The sequence below is a fragment of the Sebastes fasciatus genome, chromosome 7 (genome assembly GCF_043250625.1).
Source record: "Sebastes fasciatus isolate fSebFas1 chromosome 7, fSebFas1.pri, whole genome shotgun sequence".
NCBI classification, from domain to species: Eukaryota; Metazoa; Chordata; class Actinopteri; order Perciformes; family Sebastidae; genus Sebastes; species Sebastes fasciatus.
In genome coordinates this window covers 19,840,859-19,863,959 of record NC_133801.1, presented here as the reverse complement: position 1 = coordinate 19,863,959, position 23,101 = coordinate 19,840,859, and the positions used below count along the sequence as shown (strand labels likewise).

The window sequence follows — 23,101 nt, the reverse complement described above, 5'->3', positions numbered from 1 at the left end:
GAGGGGATGGGAGAGGCAGTGTAACGTTACCTTGTAGTCTCAGAGAATAAAAGTACCTCAATAAACTGAATGTGAATTTTATAAAACTGTACTTAATTTGGGGGAAAATGTCATGATTACCACAACTTTTACATTTTTAAGATGTGGCAACAAAAAAAAGCTTTGCCGAGGTTTCACTCTGACCACACCATGCCGGATCCTGTTGAAGTGTGCGGATGTAAATTATAAGCACACGATGCACTTGTAGAAACCCATCAAAGACGTGGTGCTTTGGATACTGTAAAGCCTGTTTACTTATTAGATAATGTTACCTCTGTAAACACTTTAAAACCACACTACCTGCAGATAGCTAGTGTTTGTGTATATATATATATGTATATTTTTCTTTTTTTCTCTTTTCCTTTTCTTTATTTTTTTCATAACAAAATTAAATTAAATATGGATAAAACAAAATGGAGAGAGAAAAAATAAATAAATAAATAAATAAAACTAATAATAAGGACTTGGACTTCAGTCTAACCTAAATCATATAGCCTCTAGCCTTCCTGTAATGGTAGTACACCTGTACCCGTTGTCCAAACTTTAATAGACACTCTTGTGTTCATTTAAATAGGACGAACGTGGCATTTAGATATAAATGCAACCTAAAATACCAACGACTTAAAAGAAACACGCAAAATAGTATTTTGCATTATGTTTTAATGAATATAATGGCACATGTGAGTAATTGGCAACTGTACCTGCACCCAGGGAATGAAATTAGCACCTGCCACCTGCCAAATACACACTAAATGTTGGCTGTGGCAGGTAAAAATTGCAGGTCACCTGCCACCATGGCAGACAGGTTTTCGTTATATTAAGAAATATTATTTTTAAAAAGCAACTCTAAAGCTTAAATCACATATAGTCATAGATTAAGGTTACATGATATATTCCAAAAATTCTACGGTCTGGTACCACTGACTCAGTGTTTACAATTTTAAAGTGTTCTACCTAGATTTCAGAAGTGGCAGACAAAAGAAATTGAGTGGCCGGTAGAAATGTTCAGTGATCTGCCACAGTGGCAGGTGAGGAAAAAGGTTAATTTCAGACCCCGCCTGTACCCATTGTCCAACTTCAACAGACACTCTTGTGTTCATTTAAATAGGACGAACGTGGCATTTGGATATGAATGCAACCTAAAATACCAACGACTTAAAAGAAACACGCCTAGTAGTATTTTGCATTATGTTTTAATGAATGTAATGGCACGTTGGAGTAATTGACAACTGCCATTTTCTCATTGGAGGGAGGAGAGAGGCGATGGAGGAGGAGCCCAGTCGGTGTTGGGGCAGCATGGCCCATGCTCGGGCCAGTTGAGGAGTTTTTCCTTGTTTTTTATATATACGTGTATATACAGTATATATACACTCACTTTATTAGGTACAAGATGTACCTAATAAAGTGGCCGGTGCTAGTACCGGGTGGTCTTCTGCTGCTGTAGCCCATCTGCTTCAAGGTTGGACGTGTTGTGCGTTCAGAGATGGTATTCTGCATACCTTGGTTGTAACGAGTGGTTATTTGAGTTACTGTTGCCTTTCTATCATCTCAAACCACTCTGCCCATTCTCCTCTGACCTCTGACATCAACAAGGCATTTCCGTCCACACAACTGCCGCCCACATGATATTTTCTCTTTTTCGGACCATTCTCTGTAAACCCTAGAGATGGTTGTGCGTGAAAATCCCAGTAGATCAGCAGTTTTTGAAATACTCAGACCAGCCCGTCTGGCACCAACAATGCCACGTTCAAAGTCACTTAAATCCCCTTTCTTCCCCATTCTGATGCTCGGTTTGAACTTCAGCAAGTCGTCTTCACCACGTCTAGATGCCTAAATGCATTGAGTTGCTGCCATGTGATTGGCTGATTAGCTATTTGTGTTAACAAGCAATTGAACAGGTGTGCCTAATAAAGTGGCCGGTGAGTGTATGTATATATATATATATATATATATATATGTTTCTTTTTTTTCTCTTTTCTTTTTCTTTCTTTTCCTCATAACAAAATAAAATAAAATGAAATATGGATAAAACCAAATGGAGAGAAAAAAAATAAAGAAATAAAGAAAACTAATAATAAGGAATTAGACTCCAGTCTAGCCTAAATCATATATCCTTTACAGCCTTCCTGTAATGGTAGTGTACCTGTACATATTGTCCAAACTTTAACAGACACTCTTGTGTTCATTTTTCAAGATTCAAGATTCAAGATGTTTATTGTCACGCCGGTTATACAGGTACAAACGTGTGAAATACTTTTTGCTGGGAAAGTCCATTAAAATAATAAGTTATACTACATTTACATTACAAACGACTTAAAAAGAACACGCCTAATAGTATTTTTGTATTATGTTTTAATGAATGTAATGGCACATGTGAGTAACTGCCGTTTCCTCTGTTAGCCACGCCCCTCTCTTGCGTCATGGAGGGTGGCTGCAGCAGCTTTCCTGATAAGTAGCTCACACACACCGACACAAACTCACACACAGTGACACCGAGCATTAGGAAGAGGGAAGCTGCCAGATTAGTGGTAGTAATATTAAAAGTTACTTCCACCACAATCACAATAGTTCAAGAGACACATATCTGTGCTTTGAGGATCATTCCCAGGGTAACTAATGGCTGAGAAGATGGACATGGAGGAAGGAAAGGCGTCCAACGGCCTCGACGAGCAGCTGGGCAACGGAACCAGTAGTCCTAGCAACAAGAGCAGCCCGGAGCCGTTGGCCCAGCGGGTGAAGCGGATAGTGATGGCCAACCTGCTGGTGATCCTCACCGTGGCCGGGGTCCTCGTCGGCGTCTTCATCGGTCTCGGTGTGCGCAACGTGGCGCTGAGCCGGACCCAGATCATCTACATCGGCTTCCCGGGAGAGCTGCTCATCCGGCTGCTGAAGATGATCATCATCCCGCTGGTGGTGTGCAGTCTGGTGTCCGGCTCGGCCAGTCTGGACCCGAAAGCTCTGGGTAAACTGGGCGGCTGGGCTATGCTCTTCTTCCTGGTCACCACCTTGATCGCGTCCTCCATCGGGGTCGTGATGGCTTTCATCATCACCCCTGGGTCCGGGTCTATGGCCAAACCAATGGTGCAAGGATTGGACGACGGAGTGCCTGCTGCTAAAGAAATTATAGACTCCTTCTTGGATCTGATCAGGTGAGTGAATCCACACACACACACACACACACACACACACACACACCACACACACACACACACACACACACACCACACACACACACACACAGGTGTTAAAAGTAGTTTAAGAATGGTGTGTAAGTGTGTATGAATGAAAGGACATTGCCCACTCCCATATTGACAAGAGTATTAAATACTTGATAAATCTCCTTTAAGGTACAGATAAAAGATTAAATATATGAATTGATTGACAGCCCTAGATAAAACACAACTGAAATGTTTATAATCATTTAATCAGAAGTCATCACAGATGAAGGCTTTTTCACTAATAATAACTAAATCTTCATTTACTGAGCAATCATAATAAGGACTTAAACTCCAGTCTAACCTAAATCATATAGCCTTCCTGTAATGGTAGTGTACCTGTACCCATTGTCCAAACTTTAACAGACACTCTTGTGTTCATTTATTTTATTTTATTTTGATTTATTTATTTGCATATATATTAAACTGCACAAAATCCAGTCAATGAAAAAAAAACAAGAAATGTGTCAGGAGAGGTCAAGAAGCCACATGCTTATACAAAGGACCTCCAACCAAACCCCAGGAGGAAAAAAAACAATAACAAAAAAGGAAGAAAGATCTAAACTAATATAATTTTAAAAATACAACAAAAGTTAAACAACAACAAGAAGTACACAAAATGGCAGAAAAACCAAACAATCCAATAAAAACAACGTAATACATACAAAGAACAGTACAGAAGAAAATATATCTAAACATATCAAAAGATAATTAGACATCATTAATTAAATGTGATGATAATTTCCTTTTAAAATGTTCTAAGCTGGCTGACAAGGTGGATATCAAACTTAATGCTATGTTATACACCCACTTTATCTTAGTTTTAAGACACCCAAAGGGGAACATAAGTCTACCAACCACTGGATAGTGGGGTACATAAGACGTGTAGCTTAATTTTCTTTTTTCTTTCTTTCTTTCTTTCTTTCTTTTCTTTTATTGCTATGGACCCTCCTGTGTGTCTGAAATACAGTTTGAATTTACCCCTACCTAGGTGTGCTGTAATGACAACAAGCACAATAATGGTGTGTATGAATGTGATTATTCATAGGGGACATATAGGGGATATCAAACTTATTGCTATGTTATACACCCACTTTATCTTAGTTTTAAGACACCCCAAAGGGGAACATAATTCTAACGTTTTATCTATTCTTTGTTATTATACTGTTTGTCTCGCACCAAAAAGCCAAAGAAAATTCCTCGTGTATACCCCTTACACCTGGCAATAAACACCTTTCTGATTCTGATTCTGATAAGTCTACTAACCAGTGGGTACATAGGACATGTGGCTTAATTTATCACTGTCTAGGTGTGCTGTAATGACAACAAGGGTTGCATCAGCTCAGCAGTGTCTTCATGCAGACACACGGTTAACTCCCCAGCGCCTCTCTTCATGTGCGTAATACAGACTCGCTGACACCTTGTAAACCACATCAAGCTGTGTGGTGAGGCTCTTCCTGTCAGGGACAGCCCCCCTCTGTAAAAATAACGTCAGATCAGTTATGCTCTTCTTATTTTTACTCTAGGTGATTTCAGAGGATGTTCCTTTCAAGTGAATTGACGACAGGATGTATGATGCAATCTGTAGTTTTTTTTTCTTTTCTTTTTTTGTTGTTGTTACATTTCAAAGACAAAATGTACAGACAGACACATGGTAAAGAGAAATATGGTCCCAACACTTCACTGATGTTAGAAGGAAGGTTTGCTCACTACCGTTTCACCTGTCGTCTTAAAGTTGTTGACCTTTTTTGCACTTTGAGGTCAGAGTGTATCTGTTCTTCACTAGGGATGCACCCAGGGAATGAAATTAGCACCTGCCACCTGCCAAATACAGGGTAAATGTTAAGATAAGATAAGATAAGATATGTCTTTTATTAGTCCCACAGTGGGGAAATGTGCAGTGTACAGCAGCAAAGGGGATAGTGCAAAAAACAAGATGCATCAGCTAACACAGTAATAAAGAGCTAAACAAAGTGTAACAAAATATGAACCATTTAAATAGAAGGAAGTATAAAAATAGGAGCAGTATATACAGTATTGACAATAAACAGACTATTAACAAAATTGCACAAGTGGAAAATGATATTGCAAAGTCAGAATGAATGAATGAAATTCCACCTGAAAATGTCAGTTTTTTGGTGTGTAAGTGGTCTACTGGGAGCAGTGCTGGTTGTGAAGTCTTAGCACCTGCCACCTGCCAAATACAGGGTAAATGTTGGCTGTGGCATGTAAACATTTCGGGTCACCTGCCACCATGGCAGACAGGTTTTTCCTTATATTAAGAAATATTATTTTTTAAAAAGCAACTCTAAAGCTTAAATTACATATAGTCATGGATTAAGGTTACATGATATATTCCAAAATTCTACGGTCTGGTACCACTGTGCACCACACTCGGTGTTTACAATTTGAAAGGGTTGCTGCATTAAAAAGTTTACATTTGAACTGTAATTCCTCTTGAATTTGTAGACTTTTGTTTTTACCAAGTTGCTGGTGTACGATTTATTATTTTAATAACAATTCACATTCACAATTTACATCTATGTATTTATTTGTTACATTTCGTTTTACAAAGTTGGGAAAGTAATGTTTAAGTCAGGCCTGATGATGTTGCCTTACACATAAAAGAATAATACTACCACACAGTGAGGCATATAGCTTATTAATGTAACACTGGTATTGGTCCGGTACTCGGTATCGGCCGATACCCAAAGCAGAGGTATCGCTATAGGTATCGCGACTGAAAAAGTTTGATTGGTGCATCCGTATTCGTCACCTCACTTCTCTAAACTCTATTCTATCGGCCTCTATTGGGGAAGCAGTAGCTCGCACTGTCTTTTTTTATCATGTGTCTCATTCATGGGAAATGTATGAGACATGAGCCACCTCATCCACTGAGGAATAAAGGAAGGCAACAGTGCTCGGAAAGGGCAAACAATTGACTCAGAGACTGAAATAGATACATCTTCTGACACATTATCATGTATTGAATTCGAAGTAACGCATCTTACACAACATGTTGCATGAGGTAGGCGGTTTTCTCTTTAACACATCCTGTGTTACCCAAAATCCGGATAGAGATGGCCTTGCTTATCTGAGCCAATTCAGCATATTGGTGCACTATAAGGTTAAAGTGTATCGAACGTCAACCTTTTGTAAACACATTGCTACACACTACGACGCAATGGCATAGTAGTGTGAGCTCAGCTGAAGAGGCTTGTGATGTTTTTAAGAAACTGGACTGTGTATAGTTTAAACATACTCCTTTGAGTTTACTGGGAATATGGGATGTACACTCTCCGGTACGGCTGACCCGAATGCCTCGAAGCTTTAATCGTGGCCACTGTATTCGACCTCCAAATCACTGTTTGAATGCTTCATTTTTTAAATCTTCTTTTATATATAAGTATGTAATAATAATGTACAAATCCCCAAATAGCCCATGAAATAAGGAATAATCCCACAACATTATTCATTATTCATATTTAACATTAACTCTTATTAGTTATTCTCAGACGGATATCGCTGTTTGTTGTGTGTAGAGGTGCGTGTGTGTACAGTAGTGCGTCAGCGGCTCCACGAAGCTTCCAATCCCTTAGAATATTTCTCTGCGAAGCCCAGAAAATGGTATTCGGGACAGCCCTACTCTCCGGCAATCCATTATCAACTTATTTTGATGCCTAAGAAACAGAACACGTGCACTTTGCATCTGTTTTTATTGAGAGATATGGACTTGTTTTGATGCAGAAAGTCACTGTTCCCAAGCAATCTGTGTACACTTGGGACTCTATTGCATAATTTTGTGTGGTTAGTTTGAGCTTTCTTTGGAGCGTTCAGCGCTGCTTCCCATGAATTATGGAATTGTGTACTAAATGAAGCCAGAGTTTTCCACCCTCTCTTGCGGGGTGACCTTGCCTTGCTGGCAACACCTCCTAAAAACATTTAATGCTGCCCACGACCAGATTAGACATACAAGGGTAACTGGGCAAATCGTGACCACTCACAGATTAACATTGTTACCCTGATTTATATCCGAGGCCCTTACACAACAGTGTCCAAGTTGCAACACAATGATCTGGTTTAGCATTTTGTCTGACTCTAGGCTAAAATGAAAAAGGATTTACTGCTTCACTTCTAGAATCAGTATGGCGATCAAGTTTATTAACCGATGTTCCTGAATGCAACATCTCAAATTCAATTTGTCCAGATTTATTTCTTTTACAGGCTGCTGTTCTGATGAGAAAAAAATGTAATGTTTTATCTCGTGCAGCACACAAGACATCACAGCACATGTACACACACACACACACACACACACACACACTTACACATTATCCAAGACAGCAGACTAAACCCGTGCCTCTCATTAGAGCGACCCCTCTCAGTTGGTGTCCTAGTTAGTTTTGACAACAAAGGCTTTGACTGAAGAGCTGCTCGTCAAAGCGTAAAAATGGCCTGGTCATTGTTCACAGACACACACTTTATTAAATGCTCATCTTGTCATTGTCCACACACAGATAAAAGAACAGCTGTCAGCCTAGGGATATGGGTTAAACTCTGACTAGAGCCACTCCTACACAGTACACATCCTTGTTGACATTTCCTATCTACTCTCTGTTGTTTGGTTTCCCACTTTAAGGTGACCGCTAGCCGCCAGTGCTAGATTTATTGACACAGTATTTGCCTTGAGATGAAAGAAAGTAGTGACAGTAACTACTATTGTGTGGCACAATGTATTACCCAAAAGAGGTTCACATAGTGCCTGCTTTTATCCCAAGTACTTGTGGTATTGGATAGTTTGGTAGACTGTGTTTTATCTTTTTTTATCCTTCATTTTTTGAGTATATTTTTATCCTGTGGATCCAAGCTCAACATATGCTAGATAATGTAGTGTCAAGTTACCAGTATCTTGGTCTAACAAGATGCTGGGAAAGCAATTTGCCTCAAACAGTCGGCGGCCCGCCATAAAAGAAACGCACCCACCTTGGCGTTTGACCTTGTGGATTGTTGTCATACCACTCAACTCATTATCTTTGGTTGTGCAACAGTCAAGTTTATTGACATAGCCAACATTTTATTCATCAGCCTATCCTGTTGCCAAGCCCAAATCAGTGTGCTGCCAAAGAATCCAGAGGATATCATGTGATATGTTATTATCAGGACTGTTTGAATGTGTTTTGTAGGTCTATTTGTAGGTCTACAAAAGTGTCATGTGTGTAACCGTATGTTTAACCTGTAGGTCAATTTCTTTAAAGGAACTGCCTGAGGATGCAAAATAAATTTCAGTTCACACCGAGGGTTTTTCAAGCTGCGTATGAGATCCTCTATAAACACTCTCTCAACAAAAACTAAAACTAATTAGGGCTGTCAGTCGATTCAAATATTTAATCACATGATTGTCCAAAGTTAATCACAATTTTTTTATCTGTTCAAAATGTATCTTAAATGGAGATTTGTCAAGTATTTATTCAACATAGTACTGGACAAATATGCTTGCTTTGTGCAAATGTGTGTATATATTTATTATTGGAAATCAATGAACAACACAAAACAATGACAAATATTGTCCAGAAACCCTCACAGGTACTGCATTTAGCATAAAACATATGCTCAAATCACAACATGGCAAACTCAAACCCAACAGGCAACAACAGCTGTCAGTGTGTCAGTGTGCTGACTTGACTATGACTTGCCCCAAACTGCGTGTGATTATCATAAAGTGGGCATGTCTGTAAAGGGGAGACTCGTGGGTACCCATAGAACCCATTTTCATTTACATATCTTGAGGTCAGAGGTCAAGGGACCCCTTTGAAAATGGCCAGGCGAGTTTTTCCTCGCCAAAATGTAGTGCATGTTTTGAGCATTATTTAGCCTCCTTTGCGACAAACTAGTATGACGTCTTTGTTACCAATGAATTCATTAGGTTTTTCTAGCTTCATGATACCAGTATCTTTACTCTGGCTTTAAAACTGAGCCCGCTGCAACCTAAAAATCGCAAGGTGCGTTAATGCGATAAAATCAGTGGCGTTAAAACAAATTTGCGTTTACGCGTTATCGCGTTAACTTTGACAGCCCTACAATAAACATAGCCTTTTAATAGATAAGTGAACATATCATATATTTAGCACAACATGCATATTCAGAAGGAACACGTTCAAGAATGTCGACCTGTTCAGTGTTGAATACATTTGAAGTGTGTTTTAGAAAGGGATGTGTCGGTGAAACCTTTGTTGTGAACGCCCACAAGAGTGCACATATATTTTCATTGGAATTGGGTTTTGTACCTGTACCAGGAAAGACGCAGCCACAACAAAGAACAAGGAAGCGGAGCCATTCAGTTTTTAGTTCTGCGTTATCAACTCTGTGCAAAGTTGAGTGAATGGGAATGCACAATACAAAACAACACTGTGCTGCCATTTCCAAACATTCAGGTTCTATAAACACTGAAATGGTCTGATAATATGACTCAGGACACAACATGGATTGGAGGCCTTTTGTCATGTAAACACATGGAGTGGTAGTATGTAAATTGGGCTCCAGTCTAGCTGTTTTAGCTAAAACAGTATAGTGAAGCTGTTCTAACATCCATTAGGCTAGGCCTAATTATACTAAATTGTCATATGGTAAGTTTAAAGAATGTGTGTAATGCAAATCCATTTTAATATCCAAATAAAGTTATTAAACTTTATTTGGATATTAAAATGGATTTGTATTACACACATTCTTTAGGCTTGAAAGCCTAGCAGGCTCTTTGCAGTACAACCAGAATTCAGCCTGTGATCCAGTTTCATGCTGCCCTGTCACGCAGTCACATGATGTTTAATGCTAATGCATTATGGCTCCAATGAAAGGGAATGAATGGCTGGAACCAGCCTGTGAAGTTAATGCCTTATTACTCTAAATCCATTACATATAGAGGTGTCGGGAACACACGGGTTTCATGAGTTCTTTGGAGATTTAATCGGCAGTTGGACCTATGTACCACCGTCTGTGTGTGTGTGTGTGTGTGTGTACTTGTTAACTAACAATGAATAACACAACAGCAATTAGAAGTGGGGGCAGAGTGAAAAGCGAGGATTAATAGTTAAATTCTCTCAGCTATTTCCACATGATCAATCTTGTGATTCCTTCTGTTTGAACTATCACTGATACCCGAAGGGTCTAGACGCTGTCTCTGCAACAGAAATAAATAGCTAGTGTCTTTGCTATAAAGTAGGACGATGCTTTGTAGTCGATTTAAACTTTTTTATGCGGTGCACAAACATTTCAGACTTCATCAGAAACAGTTATGAACTCAACAGAGGCCAGTTTATGGCTTTTCAATGTGTTTGCATTGTAGTTCCTTGTTCTATGTGTCCATTCATATTAGTGTTCACGGTTGTTTTATGCTGTTATGTGTGCAGATAGAGAAAAAAACAAAACAAGGCCCAAGCTCTTGCATTGCATTCTGCTTTTCAGTTGCAAAACATCTCTCTCCAAATTACAGCCACGTGTTTTTCATTGGATTTTCCCCAAGGCACCTGGTACACACTGAGGACAGGAATTGAAACTATTGTTGTATTTCTCTCCACAGAAACATCTTTCCCTCCAACCTGGTGTCCGCTGCCTTTCAATCAGTAAGTATCGCACCTGGAGTCTTATCATTTGACATAGTTATAATTATAAATTGTATGAAAGAAATATGAGTGTACTAAACTAACTGGGCAAACACTTTTCTTCCCCCATCCAGTATGCAACCAGCTACAAGCTGGTTACCAGGAACGGCACGGATGGAAACCCAAATATCACAGTGGAAAAGGTGAGCAAAGTGAATGACCTAGTTGTCCGCATGAAATTGGACCGCAAATACACTAAGGACACTGTCTTGTTGTGTCTCTAGAATGATGACTCTGTGTGGATCTGACTGTTTTTCATCGATGTCTCTAGGTGCCCATTGGAACAGACCAGGATGGCATGAATATTCTCGGTCTGGTCGTGTTTGCCATTGTGTTTGGCATTGCTTTGAGGAAGCTGGGAGAGGAAGGAGAGATCCTCATCAAGTTCTTCAACTCCTTCAACGAGGCCACCATGGTGCTGGTCTCCTGGATCATGTGGTAAGAAAGACCTGCATGTTTCTGGGTTAGGAGGGATTAGAATGAAATCAGTATAATGCTCTCTCTGTTTGATCATTGAATACGAAAGGTCTTTCTTTGTGCTCTGTTCCAGAACCATAATTATTAAATGATATGTCCCCAATTTCCTGCCTTCACCCTGTCTCCACAGGTATGCCCCTATCGGTATCATGTTCCTCGTAGCTGGCAAGATCGTTGAGATGGAGAATGTTGGCGCCCTATTCGCCAGTCTGGGAAAATATATAGCCTGCTGCATGGTCGGACATGCCATTCACGGCCTCCTCGTGCTGCCCGCCATTTACTTCATCATTACAAGGAAGAACCCATACACCTTCCTCTGGGGGATATTTACAGCTCTGGCAACCGCCTTCGGAACAAGCTCCAGGTAATAAACTAACTGCTGCTCACGGCTCTTGACCGTCCCACACACACACACACACACACACACTTGTTTGTTCTGTCCGGTTGTACTGAGGATGTCCTGTTCTAAAACACACACTCTGTACAAACATAAGCACATACCTTTCGCCTTCATACACTCACACATTCCTTTTCTTATTAGCTCCGCCACTCTGCCCCTGATGATGAAGTGCGTGGAGGAAAATAACGGCGTCTCCAAGGGCATCAGCCGTTTCATCCTGCCCATCGGAGCGACGGTGAACATGGACGGAGCCGCTCTCTTCCAGTGTGTGGCTGCTGTTTTCATCGCTCAGCTGAACAACTATTCCCTTAACTTCATCCAAGTCATTACCATCCTGTAAGTCACTGAAACATTGCAGTTACACAATACCATGTGAGATTGTACAAATGTATGTGAAAAAAAAAATGTTTAATCCCAGAATCGATATATTTTCTATGTGGAGGTAGAAGGAAGTTGCCGCTTTTATTGTTGTAGTCTGAGTAACGTGACGTCACATCCGTTCCAAAATAAGATTGATTGGGTTATCTTCACCAGGAGTATGTCACAATGACTGATATATTTGACTTCAGGACATCTCTGACTACATACATGCTGAAAAAAACAAACATTTTCACTGTATTAATTTAGATATTTTCCAAAGTAAAAGTCCCTAGAAGTGTATGATTCAACTTTTCCCCATGGTCTAGTGTTAAAAAAAAGTTAACAAATATCAGAATAAATCGTAATATCGAATCGCAATACTTGTAGAATCACAACACTTAAAAATCTCAATACATGTTGTATCGGCACCCAAGTATCGTGATAGTATCACATCGGGAGATAGGTGTATCATCCCAGCCATATTAGATATCGTGTCCGATTGTACAATTACTTTATCAGGTATTTCAGAGCAAATGTAGTCGCTGTGTAAAATTGAATCTGCTCTATTGGTGTCTAACTTGTGTCATCTTCCCTCCTAATGTGTTAGTGTGACAGCTACAGCATCGAGTGTTGGAGCAGCAGGTATACCTGCTGGTGGTGTGTTGACCCTAGCCATCATCCTGGAGGCAGTAGGACTGCCCACCAACGACATCTCTCTCATCCTGGCTGTTGACTGGCTTGTGTGAGTACAAAAACCTTATTGTATTTTACGTAGACATAGAGCATGATAGCAAAGCAACAGTTATGACATACTCCACATAATCTAATCTAAGTATGCTCCCTGACAAAATTTCAGTTATTTACATATCGTATTAAAATCGCTTGCCATCCATTTCTGTCTTTCCTTAGCGACCGTACCTGCACGGTGCTGAATGTCGAGGGCGACGCCTTCGGAGCCGGGCTCTTGCAGCACTTTGTGGACCGCACGGCCAAACGAGAGGAGGGAGCAGAGCTGAGCGAGGTCAGGATGGAAAGTGACCAACCCGCTCCCCCCGAGTACTCGCCGCTTATTGGTGCTGCAGAAGCTGCTAAGAAGGCTAGTGAAAAAGAGTCCGTCATGTAAATCCAGCTGCTGACACCATCCATGACACGCTCACTTATTTGACACTCCTGCAAAAACCGAGACCTGAAGTTCAAATCCCCCTTTTCCTTTTTTTCTGCCCTGAAGAAAAAAGAGAGGATGGACACGCACACTACGATGCCATGACAAAACTCTCTGTTCTCAACACTATTCTGGGCAGAAAGCAAAAAAAGGTCAAGGGGGGAAACTAAAAATCCATATTATGCAAAGTGACTTTTGTTTCCTCGTTGAGGGACAGTATTGTACATTAGTCTGGCTACTAATGTTTCATTTTGTCGCTCCTCGTCAATTTTTAAGTCAGAATTGTATCATGTGACCAAGTTGTATAAACCAGATTTTCACCAATATACTGTATACATCCACTGGGATGTCAAGAGGCTGGACCAGTAAGTGACCCTCTGCCAGATGTTGGCAATGGCAGATGTAATCTCTATGAATCTATTCTGCATTTACATGTAGAATCTGTAGGCAACGGGACAAGATTTTGGCGTCGAAAGCTTTTTGGTTTGAAGTCCGAGTAGTATTGACCAATCACGTTCGAGCAGGCTTTGGTTAAAGGCAGGTAAACAGTCCGCGTGGAGAGCAAAAGAGGCGGAACGCATTGGCCGAAATGCAATCTGGGAACCCACCGGCTATCGTCTGCCAATGAGTTCCCCTTTTTAATGTTTCAAAATTAGGTTGTAAATTGGCTACTTGTGAAACAATCCAGTCGTACATGTTGTCTCTCAACTCCAGTCTCGTGTCTCAAGTTGCTAATCGGACTGTAAACAATGAGCAACGCACGAAAAGGAAGTCTTGGACAAGGAGGGTGAAAAGAGGAGATGTCATCAAGGCGTCGTATCACATGAGCAATAAACTCTGGTATGCACTCGCCGAAATTCTCGCCAATCGCAATGCATGACCGCAGCTCCAGTTACACCGCGCATGTGTTATACCCCATACTCCAAGAGCCGTGTCCCAGCCTCTTTCAATAGGCTTTTGTCCGGATATCCGCTGGCTACACCGGAACCCCAGGAATCAGACTGATAGACGATGGGTTGAGATTGTGTCAGATGTAATGTTACAAGAAGAAGACATGTTACTTCAATTTCTCCATCATAATTTAATGTAACGTGGATGTATTTACTTATTGGCCCGTTACCAATTTTTACACAACTGGTATTTATCACTTGGTCAAATTTCTCTTTGAAAATATCCGACTTTCAAAGTTGACGAGGACCACCACACAGCTTGCTGTTTGCAAGACAAAGTTTTCATATTCTCCGTTTGGAATCCAATACCTTTTTTTTTTTTTTTTTAAATGTTACTGTCACCTTTTTTTTGTTTTTTTTGTGTTCAACTTTGTCAAATTTCAATCTTCCCGTACAGTAAAATGATCATATTTGTTGTGAAATGTATAAACTAATGCTTGTTTGTGTATTTTCTTATACATGATTATGGCCACTTTCGTGCAGATTTTTATTTTAACATATTTAAAATACATATCTTGTATTCTAATTTAACTTTATTCCATACTCTGCATGGAAATGGCTGATAATATCTGTATAACAAAAGGCACACAACATTTGTTCTTTTTATAGTTTTTTTGGGGGTGGGGGTTGAAGACCTTTATTAGTATGTTATCATGTCCGTGGTTAATCCATGCCAATGGTTCGATGCCTTTCTCATGGTGAGAAGCAGCAATGTAGCACACAAAATGAAATAATATCCTCAGTAGCACACAGAAAGAAATGATATCATCGACATCAACGTCTCACAACTAAAAGGACTCTCAAGGACTCAAAATCCGTCAACATGCGTGGACACAGATCGACCTCAGAGCATTTTCTCCCTCCTCTGATTTGACATCAGTGCGATGGCGAGCAACACAACCTCAGGTGTAACTATGGCTTGAAGACGGTCCTTAATATTCTGAGACCAAAAATCGCACCGACTCAGCAAACAAGACCGTTTGAACTCCTGATAACATTGAATGACATTTCCAAGGAGATTGTTTGTTTTTATTATCGCCTACCTTTTACTCATGCTGCTGTCCTGTGTAAGTACTAGCGTCTTAGCAAGGCACAAATGGGATTTAAAGCACAGTCTGGACATTTGTTTGATGTTGTATAAAGTGTGGTGTGACTTCATGTGATGTGTAAGTAACTAACAAAAGTCCTTCCACTACATGGATGTCTCTACGTTGATCAAACAGCAGCAGAGCATGCTGCTTCGAGGCCTGAAAACATGGAGGTTTTTAAGTGAAAGATAGCACGCCTCCACTTACATAATGTTTTGGCTGTGACGGCTATAAACAAGAAATACTAGTTATGGTCTTAAGGCCTCCTTGTATATTATTAATAATGCCTCAGATTATTATTTGTTCAATTCATATTTATTTTCCTGATCAAAATCCAAAGATATTTTAGCCTATGACATGTTGGTAACTCCAAATTTTAGTGTTTTTTTTTTTTTGCCAGCTTTAAGTCTTTTTTTCATAACTGGTTGGTGTTGGCGTTTTTTTAATGTTTATATTATAAACTTGTGGGTGAGAGTCTAGACTGTGTGGGTACGAGGTGCTTCCGTTTGGTGATTCTTTTGGGTTTTTCTTGTGCAGTTTGAAAGAGGGCATAAAGGAAACTTGAGACTTTGGAGACTGTGTGGTGTAGCAGTAAACGGTGTGAGTTGTATTAGATACTGTACTCTATTTTTCAAATGCAACATGCATATATGCAATATATATGTGGGCAACATATTAACTACAGTTGCACTACTGAATGTTTATCTCCTCCATCCATATCTCTGTCCCTTCCTGTCGGGGGTTTCTGTCACAACAATGACCGGCTCACTGTACATCATCCCTTACTTAAAGCACTACCAAATGACCAGGGTATATGCTACCAATGTTATATACACACTTCCTGAAGTCTGCATTGCTATATTACCATAATGGTCCTCTATGAAATCATTGCAGGCCTGAGGCCTCATCATAACTACAGTCTTATGTCATCAGAGAATGCTAAAAATGTCAACCATTGCCTCAAAACAACTATTGTGCTTCAGTTTCTACTCCGTGCTTTTTTGAAAATCTTTCACCATATTGGATGTTTGTCTGGTTCGAGCGTAGGATTTGTGTTGTGTATGTGTGTATGCACATGGTAGTCATTTTATTACAGTGGGGCTATGTTTTCCAAACACTCTCCCGGTTACAGTCTGGATTTACTGTCTTTAGGGTTTAAACAATAAAGGCCTTTTTTTTTTATATTCGGCTGTCTCTTGGCTGTTTGTTAGAACTTTTTGATTTGTTTGTTAATGACCCTACGTGACTAGTCGAAAGCACTCCATCATGTTACAGTCAGTCCCCCTACAGATACCATACTGTAGGAGCATGCAAGAGGGGAACATATTTAAGATCCTTTTGTCTTTGCATCCAGAAATAACCACACAAAATCTCCCTGCGGTACAGATGCTTATGTAATTACAAGGCCATATATGAACAATGTTGGTTATCTAATGGTAAGTAGGAGGAATGCAAACACACTTCAAGGGAATTCAACATGTGCAGCGTCAACAGGTGACACAGCTTTTGTTAAACACAGGAACTTCTTCTCGAGTAATACTAGGAAGCTAGTTTACATCACTGGACCAGTCTGACGAACAAGCGAGCCGCATTCCTGTTTGTCCCGTCATAAAATCCTCCACCCCTTGGGCTCCTGCCATAATGGCTAAAGAACTCCCATAATGCTGCTGTCGAAGGTGCGGTTAACACAACTTAGTGCAGGAGCTTAGAGGAGTTACAAATTGGTGTGTTGTGCCACCTAGTGTTCAAAAAGGATTGCAACCAACATTTCATATTTACTATTCACAATGGATTTGCCAACAATCCTCGAAAGAAATGAATAAAATAGCATCAATCTGTTACAACTCCTTTTATTCGAACAGTTCATGAGTTGGAGTGACACCTTGATACACCACACACAAGTGACAATACTACAGGAAACATGTTGTTCCCGGAGAAGCTGGTGTGTTTTTATGTGCAACTTCTCTTGTTTCGATTTAATCTACTGAATTGAAATTCCATTTCAGTTGAAAACATAACGGGCGCTCAGTAGTAACACACATAATTGGGCTAAGGGTTAATATTCATTAACAAATTCAGTCAAAGCTTTACGTTTTTTTACTGAATACTGAGGCCTGATGGAGCAACATTTCATCCTCTCCGTATGCCAACAATGACAGGGTGAATGAATGTGTTTCTCATTACACCAAAATGTACTCACCATGCTACAGCTGTCAGGTACCAAATGGCATCTGATATACATAAAACATTCATTCATATACTGTGCATAAACTGAAAGAACCAGTGCAGATCAATGCAATACACACCGGTTTGGGCTTATTTAACACAAATAATTCTGTACAAAACCTTAAATCCTGCTTACGATAATGTACACATGTAGCTTTTAACAAGAAACCAATATGAATGTAATTTAAAAGGATTCATGATCTTTACAGCAGTCTTATTTATACTTTACTGTGCAACACATACAGATTTAGTACACCATGTAGTAAAACTTAACTCTTTAAGATATGCCTGATGTAAACACTAGTTTAAATCTTTCAAGTGGTCATGCCCTTTGCAAACAAAATCTCACCACTCTGACAAAGAATAAAAAGGCAGTCCAAAGTTAGTTCGACTTTAAAGAGGACCTATTATGCTTATTTTCAGGTACAACCTTGTATTTTGGGTTTCTACTAAAACATGTTTACGTGCTTTAATGTTCAAAAAACGCTTTACTTTTCTTGTACCGGCTGTGCTGCAGCACCTCTTTTCACCCTCTGTCTGAAACGCTCTGTTTGAGCTCCTGGCCCACTCTGTTGTGATTGGTCAACCAAACAAAACTCTTCAGACTCCGCTACAGCTCCACTCTAACTAGCTTTGTTTGAGGGCGTACCAAACTAGCCACTAGGCAGGTATTATGCAAATGTGTTACTTGGTGACATCACCATGTTACGGAAGAAAAGGCGCGACTTCAATCGAGGCGTTTCAGGCAGTTCAGGAGCAGTGTTTCTGTGGGGGAGAGTAACTCCCTTTGGCGTGGACTTTGGGCTTTGTAACTTTGCAGAACTTTTACTTTCACATAAAAAACATATAATAGACTAAAGGGGAAAAAAACACAAAAGCATAATAGGTCCCCTTTAAATCCAAATACTGATAATAGAGAAAAATTTGACCAGGCATGAGATTATACTGGTGATATAGCTGTGGTAAAATTGACAGCAAATGCAGTCATTTTGGCACCATATTAGTGTTCAGGCACAGACTGTTTTAAAAAATAAATAAATAAATAAAAATAAGTTGAGGTGTTTTATCATCTCTCATAATTTGCTTCTGTCCAGCCTCTTTTTTGCGGGGTTGGGATACTGGGGGTTCTCAATGACTCCCTCTCCAAACTTGAGCTCCAAGAAGCCTCGGTGGTTGTTGGGGCTGTAGGCGCTGATGCCGGCAAAGGACATGGGTACCAGCGGCTGCAGGAAGTGCTCCGGGAACTCCACGTCTTGTTTGTGCTCCGTCCATGTGTCTTTGGTCATGACGCCATTGCGTGGATAGAATGGCCACAGGTCGACATGCAGGTGATTGGCCTCGCTGTACTGGACCCTGTAGAAGTCTCCTTCCACTGCCCGCTCCCAGACGTAGCCGTTAGCATCCACAAGAGAGCCTGAGTCCAGATTCTTCAGGTGATCGCAGTTGGGTACGTCCTCCAGGTAGATGCCCAGGTCCACATCATAATCCCACGGGATGATGTCCTGATGGCGGACGGCGCCCAGCAGAGTCCCACCCTCCAGCCAGTAGCGCACACCTGAGGTCTCCAGGATATTGATGACATACTTGGTGGTTTCCCTGAGAGCACGCAGACAGCAGGGAGGTGTCCAGCGATCCAGATAAAGGTAGTCTGGAGTGTCATCCTGCACGGTGCCAAAGCAGCGAGGTGTCTCTTTGCTGCAGCCGTACCACTGATCCTTCCCATCGGGCAGCAGGAGACGCTTCATACCAAAGCTCCTCATGAGCTTCCCGGTGGCCTCCTTCAGTCGAGTGTCGGCCTTCCACTGGCTGTGAGCGGAGCCGAAGAGGGGCCGGTGAGCTGCGGAGAAACAGGGGCCCTCCAGCAGCTTGACCTTCCAGCCTCTCAAGGCAGTCTGGACGAAGAGCGAGGAGAAGAGGGGCCGCCCCAGAGGGACGGAGAGGTTAAAGAGATCCTCGGTGCGAATGAGGACGACTGCATCTCCTTGTAAAGCTGTACACACACTCCCGCTGCTCCCAGACGCGGCCGGCGAGTAGGTGGCTGTCCACTCTCTGAGGTTCACCCGCAGGTGGAGACACTGCACGGCAGATCGAGCCAGCACGGGCGCAGCTACCAGCCTCACAGGCCCCCCGCCCTCACCTTCCAACTCCCTGATCAGCCTCTCGATAGCACGAGGTTGTTCCAACTCCACCCCGTCCGGCACCAGCAGCACAAACTCCGTCTGGACGTGGAACTCCGGCCTGTGAGCTTGCGGTGGCTGGTCGGGACTAGGGGTGAGGACTAGAAGGCGCGCCCCCTCCGGAAGCACCAGGGGAGGGTACGGAGACGTGTCAGCCACAGCCAGGAAGGGAAGCTCAGGTCTCTGGCGGAGGAAGGAATTAGCTACATCCCCAACATAATTCTCAAAGTTTTCAAACTCCCTGAGAAGAACAGTCACACGTGGGCCACGTCTGTGTCCCTCACCTCCAACCACTCCCGGCTCACCTCCAGCTCCTACCAGTATCCCCAGTCCTCCCCCCAGACCGGAGGCAGGTAGGGCAGCCCTCCTCGTGCCCCTGCCAAGCTCCTTCCTCTTGTCCATCATTTGCTGCTGGGCCCGGGACACATAGTAGAGAATGAGGAGGTTGAGGACGATGGCGCCGGTTAACAGGCCCTGGCAGAGACTGATACGCATGGCAGCTGATGTTTACTTTCCAGTTTCTCTAAGGAGAAGAAGTTTCAATTAAGAAATCCAGTGGTGGGTCTCTTAGGTCCCCATTAGTGGCAGATGAGATTTGAAGACATCCTGTGGGAGAGACAGAAAACAAAAATATGCTATGATTGTGTTTTGTTTTTAATCTCACAGGTTTATATGCCTCTGGTCTGAAATTAAGTTTTTTTTCTCACGTGCCACTGTGGCAGGTCACTAAACATTTCTACTAGCCACACAATTTTTTTGTCTGCCACTTCTAAAATCTATGTAGAACGCTTTAGAATTGTAAACACTAGGACTGTGTTTTAGCAATAATCTGGCGACACGATACGTATCATGATACAGGGGTTACGATTCAATACATCGCAACATATTGCGGTACTGTAAGCAGGGCAATATATTGATTTTTAAAAAATCTAATTTAGGAAAACGGTCATAGTATAAAAAACACACCGCCACATGCATAAAATCTGATTAAAATTTTTATTTTTTTTATTTTTTAAGCAATCAGAAAGGTAGGATCTGCACTTGCATTTCTCTTTGCAAATACAAATAAAGTATTGACTGAGTTAATCTTTGCTTGTAAACTATTAGTTAGAATTCAATACAGGGTTTTTGAGAATCGATACAGTATCACAAAACATAATATTGCAATACTCTTCATTTTTTATATTTTCTTACACCCCTAGTAAACACTGAGTCAGGGTAATAGACAGTAGAAATATGGATCATGTAACCTTAATCACTGACTATTTTGAATTTAGAAATTGCTTTTTAAAATAATATTATATATTATTATATTAATATTGATATAATATTATAATATTATATATAATATTATTATTATAATATTAATATTAATATTCTGCCATGGTGGCAGGTGACCTGAAATCTTTACCTGCCACAGCCAACATTTACCCTGTATTTGGCAGGTGGCAGGTGCTAATTTCATTCCCTGCTTATATGTAACAACTGTATAAAAGATACCATGACTATATAATACAATCTCATGCTACTTTAAAACGACACAGAGGACTACTTTGATGTGAAATAGCTGGCAGTGCACTGAATTATCCTATAATATATATAATATATATATTATATTATATATATTATATATATATATAATATAATATATAATAATCCTATAATATATATATTATAGGATAATTATATATTATATTATTATATTATGGTGGGCATTATAGAACATATATATGTTCTATAATGCCCACCATAATATAATATAATAATATAATATATAATAAATATATATTATAGGATTATTATATATTATATTATAAATAAATATATATATATTATATTATAAATAAATATATATATTATATTATAAATAAATAAATATATATATGTATATATATATCCCATAAAACTAGGACAGCCATAGCTCCATGCATAAAATAAATAAATGTTTCTAGCTGCATTACCAATCAATAAAAACAGTAACATTCATGATAGCAACTCACCTTAAATTGGATCTATTATATTTTTTACAAGGGAATCCTCTGCAGCCCATCACACCACGCATTAGCCATGTTATCAGCAGCATTAGCAGCGTTAAGCCCATTAACCCTGTTGAACTATATGTGGTTTACATGGTGGTCCATCTCAGCCAGCTCTGGTACAGCAGCACAGGAGGCTGCATCGGTAGCCGCAAACACAGACATTATTCTGCATCTTTTGGCTCATATTTGTGCGGTTGTGGTTGAAATCGAGTCTCCGACATTTTAAGAAGAAATCCGCAACTGAGTGCACACAAATAACATCAGGATATTTCATCACTATGTAGGTTTAACTCAAGCTTTTACACCGTGAAACCCAACTGCACGGATTTACCATTAAAGCTAGCACGCTTGCCGTCTGTTGTTGCCTAGCAGCAACAACTGAAAGACTTCCGGCTCGAATCCTTCAGAATAAAAGTGCCATCTTAAAAAAATAAAAAATAAAAACACCACATTTTTGCACAAAAACTGCATCAGTTAAATATCAAAATCAAAACTACATACACTGTAACCTACTGTAATTTTAAGACATATCCACTGAACATATTTGCAACTGTTATTGCACAAATTATATTAGATAGATAGATAGATAGATAGATAGATAGATAGATAGATAGATAGATAGATAGTAACTTTATTGATCCCGAGGGTAATTCAAGTTTCCAGCATCACAGTTCCATAGTGCAAAACATGTTAGTAAAAAGGCAGTGAAAAAGTTAGTAGTGCAAAGTACAAAGTACAAAGTACAAAACAATATACCAGATATAAAAATACAAGGAGATGAAGAAAACTGTTAAAAGTGAATATAGTGCAGGGTAACAGCTGTGATACACGACCATTAAAAAAAAGTGAATATAGTGCAGAAGAGACTGTTAAAAATGAGTACAGTGCAGGGTAACTCCAGTAGCGTAGTCTATGAAAGTGCACTGTATGCATTATTATCTGTCCTGCAGACCGTCCTCCATTAGCAAAACATTTGTAAAAAAAACAATATATTAGAAATACTATATGTCATAACATCTTCAATCTTGTACGTACAGGAAATAAAATAAAGTGGATCTATGTAGCCAATTTTATTTGATGTCTTGGAGAAACTACCTATACATGTCTCCAGTTCTGTTTTTACTTTAAAGGGCAGGGATGCCAAGGACCAGATGCTGAAATCTTCAAACAGCATCTATACAGCTGGTTTTCTACCTTGCACCTTTGCCATATTTAATTTATTAATACATTATAAATTAAATATTGCAAAGATGCTATACATGCATATGTACGTAATAATTGTATACTTATTATGTACATATATGCATGTATAT

General features: G+C 40.2%; 2 protein-coding genes across 3 annotated transcripts; one reads left to right on the top strand and one right to left on the bottom strand.

Moving 5' to 3' along the window:
• Positions 1-2,473: 2,473 nt before the first annotated feature.
• slc1a5 (solute carrier family 1 member 5) lies at positions 2,474-16,526 on the top strand. 2 transcript variants are annotated; one of them, XR_012594738.1, is made up of 9 exons: positions 2,474-3,188; positions 10,828-10,870; positions 10,984-11,052; positions 11,181-11,347; positions 11,517-11,750; positions 11,928-12,122; positions 12,754-12,888; positions 13,056-14,170; positions 14,309-16,526. XR_012594738.1 is itself a non-coding variant. In XM_074642095.1 (8 exons), the coding sequence occupies exons 1-8, from the start codon at positions 2,656-2,658 to the stop codon at positions 13,267-13,269; spliced, it is 1,590 nt and encodes a 529-aa protein (XP_074498196.1). In that variant the 5' UTR covers positions 2,474-2,655; the 3' UTR covers positions 13,270-16,526. The 2 variants fall into 2 exon arrangements, 1 of the variants encoding a protein (XP_074498196.1); XM_074642095.1 differs by having other exon boundaries at positions 13,056-16,526.
• Positions 16,527-17,180: 654 nt separating this feature from the next.
• fkrp (fukutin related protein) lies at positions 17,181-22,181 on the bottom strand. Its single transcript, XM_074642094.1, has 2 exons — positions 21,750-22,181; positions 17,181-20,355 (listed from the first exon to the last, which is right to left on the bottom strand). The coding sequence occupies exon 2, from the start codon at positions 20,242-20,244 to the stop codon at positions 18,646-18,648; it is 1,599 nt and encodes a 532-aa protein (XP_074498195.1). The 5' UTR covers positions 20,245-20,355; positions 21,750-22,181; the 3' UTR covers positions 17,181-18,645.
• Between the last annotated feature and the right edge of the window lie 920 nt (positions 22,182-23,101).